Below are 9,196 nucleotides of genomic sequence, written 5' to 3' on the forward strand. Positions count from 1 at the left end.
CTGGTGGAGAGGAGGACTGTGGGAGTGTGGGGTAAGGAAGGTTGTATCCTCTTTAACAACTGGTGGAGAGGAGGACTGTGGGAGTGTGGGGTAAGGAAGGTTGTATCCTCCTTAACAACTGGTGGAGAGGAGGACTGTGGGAGCGCGGGGTAAGGAAGGTTGTATCCTCCTTAACAACTGGTGGAGAGGAGGACTGTGGGAGCGTGGGGTAAGGAAGGTTGTATCCTCCTTAACAACTGGTGGAGAGGAGGACTGTGGGAACGTGGGGTAAGGAAGGTTGTATCCTCCTTAACAACTGGTGGAGAGGAGGACTGTGGGAACGTGGGGTAAGGAAGGTTGTATCCTCCTTAACAACTGGTGGAGAGGAGGACTGTGGGAGCGTGGGATAAGGAAGGTTGTATCCTCCTTAACAACTGGTGGAGAGGAGGACTGTGGGAGCGTGGGGTAAGGTAGGTTAGATCCTCTCTAGAAACAAGCAAAGAGAAGGCCTGAAGGAACTTGGAGAGAGAAGGTTAGATTCACCTAAAACTGGTGGAGAAGAGGACTGTGGGGTCGTGGAATATGGAAGATCAGAACCAGCGGAGAGGAGGTCTGATAGAGCACACAGCAAGGTAGGTTATATCCACCCTAAAAAAAAAAAAAAGACAGTGAGAAGGATTGTGGGAGCACAGAGTAAAGTTGTTAGAACCAAAAACTGGCAGAGAGAACTGTAGGTGATCACAGAAAGGTAGGTTGGATCCCTCCTAAGAACAAACAAAGAGGACTGCAGGAGTGCAGAGAAAAGTAGGTTGGATCTCCTCTGGGAACCAGCAGGGAAGAGGACCACAGGAGTGAAGAGTATGGTAGGTTAGATCACCTCTTAGAATTGGTAGAGAGGAGGACTAGAAGAGTGTGGAGTAAGGTAGGCTGAATCCCTCCTAGGAACCAACAAAGAGGAGGACTGTGAGAGTGCGGAGAAAAGTAGGTTAGATCCACCCTAAGGACCAGCAAAGAAGAAGACTGCAGGGAAGGGACATAAGTAATAAGAAAGGTAGGTTAGATCTACCCCCTAAGAAGTGGTGGAGGACTGTGTGAGTGTGGGATAAGGTAGGTCAGATCTACCCCCTAAGAAGTGGTGGGGGACTGTGTGAGTGTGGGATAAGGTAGGTCAGATCTACCCCCTAAGAAGTGGTGGAGGACTGTGTGAGTGTGGGATAAGGTAGGTTAGATCTACCCCCTAAGAAGTGGTGGAGGACTGTGTGAGTGTGGGATAAGGTAGGTCAGATCTACCCCCTAAGAAGTGGTGGGGGACTGTGTGAGTGTGGGATAAGGTAGGTTAGATCTACCCCCTAAGAAGTGGTGGAGGACTGTGTGAGTGTGGGATAAGGTAGGTTAGATCTATCCCCTAAGAAGTGGTGGGGGACTGTGTGAGTGTGGGATAAGGTAGGTTAGATCTACCCCCTAAGAAGTGGTGGAGGACTGTGTGAGTGTGGGATAAGGTAGGTTAGATCTACCCCCTAAGAAGTGGTGGGGGACTGTGTGAGTGTGGGATAAGGTAGGTTAGATCTACCCCCTAAGAAGTGGTGGAGGACTGTGTGAGTGTGGGATAAGGTAGGTTAGATCTACCCCCTAAGAAGTGGTGGAGGACTGTGTGAGTGTGGGATAAGGTAGGTTAGATCTATCCCCTAAGAAGTGGTGGGGGACTGTGTGAGTGTGGGATAAGGTAGGTTAGATCTACCCCCTAAGAAGTGGTGGGGGACTGTGTGAGCGTGGGATAAGGTAGGTTAGATCTACCCCCTAAGAAGTGGTGGGGGACTGTGTGAGCGTGGGATAAGGTAGGTTAGATCTACCCCCTAAGAAGTGGTGGAGGACTGTGTGAGTGTGGGATAAGGTAGGTTAGATCTACCCCCTAAGAAGTGGTGGGGGACTGTGTGAGCGTGGGATAAGGTAGGTTAGATCTACCCCCTAAGAAGTGGTGGGGGACTGTGTGAGTGTGGGATAAGGTAGGTTAGATCTACCCCCTAAGAAGTGGTGGAGGACTGTGTGAGCGTGGGATAAGGTAGGTTAGATCTACCCCCTAAGAAGTGGTGGGGGACTGTGTGAGTGTGGGATAAGGTAGGTTAGATCTACCCCCTAAGAAGTGGTGGGGGACTGTGTGAGTGTGGGATAAGGTAGGTTAGATCTATCCCTAATGCCCCGTACACACGAGAGGGATTAAGTCTGACAGACTTCCGACGGAGTTCTAGCGGAGTTCCGCCGGAGTTCTGGCGGACTTTTCGACCGAACGGACTTGACCACACACCATCACACCAAACTCCGACGGAGTCGAACGTGATGACGTACGACTGGATTCGACGTAGGAAGTTCATAGACAGTAGCCAATAGCTGCCCTAGCGTCAGTTTTAGTCCGTCGGAGTAGCACACACACAAGCGAATTTTTCGAAGGGGACCGGGTCCGGCGGAGTTCCGTCGGGAAAATTTGAAGCATGCTTCATTTCTAAAGTCCGTCAGACTTTTGCGAAGCTAAAGTCCGTTGCAGCCCACACACGAGCGGATAGTCCGCCGGACTCAGTCCGTCGGAGTTTGGATGTCGAAAAGTCCGCTCGTGTGTACGGGGCATTAAGAAGTGGTGGAGGACTGTATGAGTGTGGGATAAGGTAGGTTAGATCTACCCCCTAGGTGGAGGACTGTGTGAGTGTGGGATAAGGTAGGTTAGATCCTCTCTAGAATCCAGCAAACAGAAGGTCTACAGGAACTAGATGTCCGCTAAGAAGCAGTGGAGAGGAGGACTGGGGCAATGCAGAGTAAGGTACTGTAGGCATGGCCAGCGCTCTCACTAGGTGAACTAGGCAGCCGCCTAGGGCGCAGCCATGGTCAGTTGTTGCTGGGTCCAAATTCCCTTCCCCCCAGAGCATCCTGCCCAAATGCCCAGTCAGTGTCTCTGCTGCCACAGCCGTGTCGCTCAGCAACCTCGCAGGCTGTGCAGCAATCAGAGCTGTCCCTGAATGTACGTCGGCTGACAGCATCCATCACCGTTCTCAGCGCTAAGGTTTGGTTGCTGGGACCACCTATGTCCTAGCAACCAATCACGTGCTTGCCCCTCCCCCAGGTCCTGGCATTCAGAGTAGGAAGTTCCTCTTCCAAACCTATCCGGTCCCAATGCCCAGCCTTCCAGCTTCCACCTGTCCTGTAACCGACCGCTGCAATGAGAAGGAACGGATCCTGATGTAAGTAATGGGGTCTTCACAATACTCCCCTTCCACTACCCCAACTATTCTCTTACACCCCTCCACTCTCCTTACCCCACTCTGCTCTTCCCTTCTAACTTTGGGGACCCTATTGAAAGGGAATATGCTCTAGGGACCATGATGTAAGGGGTTTTGTAACCCTAATATAAGGTTGCTTTAGGGACCCTGATCGAAGGGGGGCTCTAAAGACCATAATGTAAGGGGGGCTCTAGGGACCATGATGGAGGGTCACTTTAGGGACCCTGATGTAAAGGGGACTCTGGGCACCCTGATGTAAGAGGGGGTAACTTTGGGGATCCTAATGAAAGGGGGACTATGATGTAAAGGGGAACTCTGGGGACCCTGATTTAAGGACGGGGGCTCTGGGAGACCAATGCAATCATTGCTATTGAGTGTTATTCTCTCTCTCCCACTTAGATTGTAAGCTCTCAGGATCAGAGTCCTCCGATTCCTACTGTATTGCATTGTGCTGTAACTGTACTGTCTGCCCTTATGTAGTAAAGCGCTGTGTACGCTGTAGGCACTATATAAATCCTGTATATTAATAATTCTCCCTCATAACACAGCCAGTGTCCTCCTCTGCTGATCGTTTTGTACCTTACCTTCTTGCACAGACGTTTCATTTGGCAGGGTGTGCAGGAGCTGAGCGATCACATAACAGCCTATGTGGATCGGAGGTGTATCACTGAACTCAGGAGAAGTGTGTCCCTTGAAGTCCTTAAAGCTCCCCATACACTATACAATCTGATTGTACAATCTCCTTTAGACCTACCATCAACAATGTAGTGCAGGGGCTTGTCTGATTGGATACAGAGTGTTTGGATAGATTGTGTCGCCTCCTATTATATCGTTTTGGCAAATCTAAAGGAGATTTTACAGAGACTGTACAACACCTAAAAAAAACTAGACGCACTTTCCGTGGCATCCCAAACGCGGAATATAACACGCATTCTGCTGTGTGCAAAAACGCAGCAGAAAATGCAAGTAAAAAACATGCCAACCACAACACGCCAAAATATCCCATGAGCTGCTTTGCCATGAGTAGGGAAGCCCATCCAAATTCTTGGGCTGTCCTATGCGTGTCGAGGGAAAAACGCATTTGTGTTTACAATTCCTCTATGTCAAATTGTGTCCTCTGATGTCATCACAGCGGATCGCATCGTTGGATCAGTAGATCCCCACCTAGAACTGGTGGCAGCAGGGGACCTAGAGGGGTACTTGGGTGAGTCTATCTGAATTCACAGGGTAAGGGATGATAGGATGGGTTAGAGGGGGTGGGGGGAGGGTCTGAATCCTTGCCTAGGTGTGGATGACGTGGTGGGCCCCGGCACATGTCCGGACACACGGAGGGTCTCTGGCAGGTCCCCATCTTCACACGCTGCCTCCTGGAATGTGTGACGCAGATATCCCAGGAGGTGAAACCTGGAATATGGCAGAGAGCCACGGTGTGTCTGCACATGCGTATGTGGTGCGAGGTGGTGCAGCTTCTGTATCATGTGACTGCCGTGATTGGCCCTTTCCTGCCCTGTTTATTAGAGGGAATCAGGGAGGCGATGTTCTCCGATCTCCTCCTGTTTTTACTATTGGCACAGTTTACCTCTACCCCAGGCTCCCCGGAGGAACAAGAGAACATGGGAACCACTCTGGCCCCCCAGTGGAATAGTAGAACCTGGGAACCACCTTGACCCCGGGCAAGACAAAGGAACAAGAGAACCCAGGAACCACTGTGGCTCCAGGTTTTATGGAGGAATAGGAGAACATGGGAACCACCGCAGCCCGTGGTTCCACCGAGGAACAGTAGAAAATGGGAACCACTGCATCCCCAGGCTCCCCAGAGGAACAAGAGAACCTGGGAACCATTGCGGCCCCCGGGCTCCATGGAGGAACAGGACAATGTGGGAACCACTGCAGCCCCGGGCTCCATGGAGGAACAGGAGAATGTGGGTACCACTGCAGCCCCAGGCTCCATGGAGGAACAGGAGAATGTGGGAACCACTGCAGCCCCGGGCTCCATGGAGTAACAGGAGAACATGGGAACCACTGCAGCCCCGGGCTCCATGGAGGAACAGGAGAACATGGGAACCATTGCGGCCCCGGGCTCCATGGAGGAACAGGAGAATGTGGGTACCACTGTAGCCCCGGGCTCCATGGAGGAACAGGAGAACATGGGAACCATTGCGGCCTCGGGCTCCATGGAGGAACAGGAGAACATGGGAACCATTGCAGCCCCGGGCTCCATGAAGGAACAGGAGAACCTGGGAACCACTGCAGCCCCGGGCTCCATGGAGGAACAGGAGAACATGGGAACCATTGCGGCCCCGGGCTCCATGGAGGAACAGGAGAACATGGGAACCATTGCGGCCCCGGGCTCCATGAAGGAACAGGAGAATGTGGGAACCACTGCAGCCCCGGGCTCCATGGAGGAACAGGAGAACCTGGGAACCATTGCGGCCCCGGGCTCCATGGAGTAACAGGAGAATGTGGGAACCACTGCAGCCCCGGGCTCCATGTAGTAACAGGAGAACATGGGAAATATCGTGGCCCCAGGCTCTCCAGAAGAACAAATGAACCCAGGAACCACTGCAGCCCTGAGCTCCCCAGAGGAACAGGAGAACATGAGAACCACTGCAGCCCCGGGCTCCATGGAGGAACAGGAGAACATGGGAACCACTGCAGCCCCGGGCTCCATGGAGGAACAGGAGAACATGGGAACCACCAAAGCCGTATCTCATATTTGGGGATTTTATCAAATCTTCCGGTCTAAAAGATTTATAATGATTGTGCAAATAACACAAGCACAGTCCAGCAGTGAAAGGGTTAAAGTGCTGACCCTCTGGAGAGATCTCCTGTGATTTCCTGTACTAGAGACACCGCAGGAAGTGAGAGGTATTCCTTCTTAGATGTCCCCATTGGAAGATTTCACCATCACTTCCTGTCTCGGTGTCATCAGGATGAAGGGAGGGTGAATCTCTCCTGTGGGAACACTCACTGACGGCTGTTTCGTCAGATTAGGCTACCGGTCAGAATTTGTAACGGAAGTGACGTTACGTTGCCGCCATCTTGCTACACTCTATAATCTTCCACAGTAAGAATAGAGGGAAGGCGGCAAGCGGCCATCTTGTTACACCCACCAGAGTTTTGTATTTTACACTTATTTTTTAACAGTAAATCCATCTCATGTGGTGAAAAACCGGATTCAGAAACTCCGTCGGACTGTTTAGATGTTGAATTATAAAAGCAGCGCGCTTCTATCAGATTAGCAAACCTGTGAGATCAGCAGGTCTGGCGCTACTTTTCTAATTCAACATCTAAACAGTCCGACTGATTTCTAAATCCTGTACTTCACCATATAAGCTCCGTTTACTGTTTAAAATAAGTGTGAAATGCAAAACTCCGGTGGGTGTAAAAAGATGGCCGCTTGCCGCCTTCTCGGTGTATCCTGTGGACGGATGTTGGGTAAGCAAGATGGCGGCAATGACACGTCACTTCCGTTACAAATTCTGACGGGTCGCCAAATCTGAAGAAACACCGGCCTCTGTCCCTCCTCTCCCGCATCCCCCCCTCTGACATCACACAGGGTGGGTGGCGGAGCTAGGCAGGGGGAGGGGTTGGTACGCGGTGCCCCGCCCCCTGACTGCCCGTCTGTGCTTGCTCCTCCCTCACTCGTTGCATTTCGGAGGATAACACGGAGGGGCGGAGTTATACAGTCTCCTCCCCTGCCCCGCCTCGCAATGTCAGTACGCAGGCGTCCCGCTCGCGCGGTGATTGGCGGCTTTTTTTTAAAACCGGAAACACGTGACCAGCGCGGTCCCGACATCCTGTGCGCGGCGTTCCCGGGAGAAGTATGAGCGGCCGGGAGGAGAAGAGAGTCCGGGGCCACAAGAGAGGGAAGCCGGGCCCGCGGGAGGAGGACGAGGTGACGGGGGAGGGGAATCTGCCTTATGGGAGGTCACCATGACAACCATCCCCCCACACATCCGGGGATATAATGTGTACAGAGAGATATAATGTGTCACCCCGCCCACTCCACATAGGCCCCTCCCACCCAGGGGTGAGCAGGAGGGGGTGGAGCCTGCACCTGGGTGGGAAGGGCTTATGGCTATGTTTGGAGGAGGAGCTATGACCGGCTCCTCCCCCTGGGCGGAGCTATCCACTAATAATCATCATTCTGTATTCAGGGCGGAGCTCTCCATCCATAATAATTACCGCTTTTGGCCTCGCCCCCTCCCCCCCGATTGTGGCCCGCTTTTGGCCTCGCCCCCCCAGATTGTGGCCCGCTTTTGGCCTCGCCCCCCCAGATTGTGGCCCGCTTTTGGCCTCGCCCCCTCCCCCCCCCCCCCGATTGTGGCCCGCTTTTGGCCTCGCCCCCCCAGATTGTGGCCCGCTTTTGGCCTCGCCCCCTCCCCCCCCCCGATTGTGGCCCGCTTTTGGCCTCGCCCCCTCCCCCCCCCCGATTGTGGCCCGCTTTTGGCCTCGCCCCCCCCCCGATTGTGGCCCGCTTTTGGCCTCGCCCCCCCCCCCGATTGTGGCCCGCTTTTGGCCTCGCCCCCCCCCCCCGATTGTGGCCCGCTTTTGGCCTCGCCCCCCCCCCCCCCCCGATTGTGGCCCGCTTTTGGCCTCGCCCACCCCCCGATTGTGGCCCGCTTTTGGCCTCGCCCACCCCCCGATTGTGGCCGCTTTTGGCCTCGCCCACCCCCCGATTGTGGCCCGCTTTTGGCCTCGCCCCCCCCCCCGATTGTGGCCCGCTTTTGGCCTCGCCCCCCCCCCCGATTGTGGCCGCTTTTGGCCTCGCCCCCCCCCCGATTGTGGCCCGCTTTTGGCCTCGCCCCCCCGATTGTGGCCCGCTTTTGGCCTCGCCCTCCCGATTGTGCCGCTTCTCTCCTACATACATAACAATCTGAAAATTACTCAGAACCACCAAATATTTTATATATGGTTTAGCGGAGACCCTGGGGAATAAAATGGAGGTTGCGTTTTTTTTTTTTTTTTATATACCACACGGTATTTGCAGCAATTTTTCCAAACTTTATTTTTTACTTTTTTGGTGGGGGAAAAAAAACCTGCTTGTATGAATGAAGAAAAAAAAAACATTAAAGTTCTCCCAATTATTATTATTATTTTTAATTTTTTTTTGTATAATGTGAAAGATGATGTTCTGCCGGGTACATGGACACCAAACACGCCACGCTTTGGGACTGCCCCCCCCCCCCCCCCTCGTGGAACGGAGACAAACCACAAGACTTAGAAATCTCCACAGGAGACGCTTTAGAAATGTCTCCAGGTTACAGAGGAGGTCGGAGGCTACGACGGTCGCTCTCGCTGTGACGATCGCGGCGATGCCTCCGCATGTGTGTGGCTTGTGTAGACATTCGCTTCTGCTTTTTGGCAGGGCGGTGCTGCAGGCTGTGGCCCCTGCCCTGATCAGGTCCTCCTATTTTGTCCTCCTCTGTAAGCCGTCCTGGAAGATGACCTGGGGGGGGGGGGATTTATTTCCTGGAATCTTCCGGGACGGCGCCGGTCCCTCCCTCCTTTGTTGGTGGATTAGCGATGTAAAGTATATAATAAATCTTCACTGATGAGGGTTTAATGATTGCTTATTATCAAGCCTTTTGGTTATTTAATACGGAGGGTCCTCTTGCTTGTGTTGTGCTTTTTTATAATGTGGATCGCGTGTTTCCTGTGCTGGGTGGGAGGAGCCTATTGCCCCGTACACACGAAAAGGTTCCGTCTGGATTATATTGTTGGAAAATCCGATCGTCTGTGTCTGTCTGTGTGTCTGTCTGTGTGTCTGTCTGTGTGTCTGTCTGTGTGTCTGTCTGTGTGTCTGTCTGTGTGTCTGTCTGTGTGTGTGTCTGTCTGTGTGTGTGTCTGTCTGTGTGTGTGTCTGTCTGTGTGTGTGTCTGTCTGTGTGTGTGTCTGTCTGTGTGTGTGTCTGTCTGTGTGTGTGTCTGTCTGTGTGTGTGTGTGTG

At 53.0% G+C, this 9,196-nt stretch overlaps 1 protein-coding gene across 1 annotated transcript in view; it reads left to right on the plus strand.

Moving 5' to 3' along the window:
• The first annotated feature begins 6,985 nt into the window (after positions 1-6,985).
• Positions 6,986-9,196, plus strand: part of CUNH11orf58 (chromosome unknown C11orf58 homolog) — a 22,172-nt gene continuing 19,961 nt past the window's right edge. Inside the window, exon 1 of the mRNA XM_077453686.1 lies at positions 6,986-7,143. Coding sequence (XP_077309812.1) covers positions 7,072-7,143 — 72 coding nt within the window. The 5' untranslated portion in view covers positions 6,986-7,071. The remainder of the gene's footprint in view (positions 7,144-9,196) is intronic.

The sequence above is a fragment of the Lithobates pipiens genome, unplaced genomic scaffold (genome assembly GCF_037356315.1).
Source record: "Lithobates pipiens isolate NorthernLeopardFrog02 unplaced genomic scaffold, aLitPip1_a1.2 Scaffold_24, whole genome shotgun sequence".
NCBI lineage: Eukaryota > Metazoa > Chordata > Amphibia > Anura > Ranidae > Lithobates > Lithobates pipiens.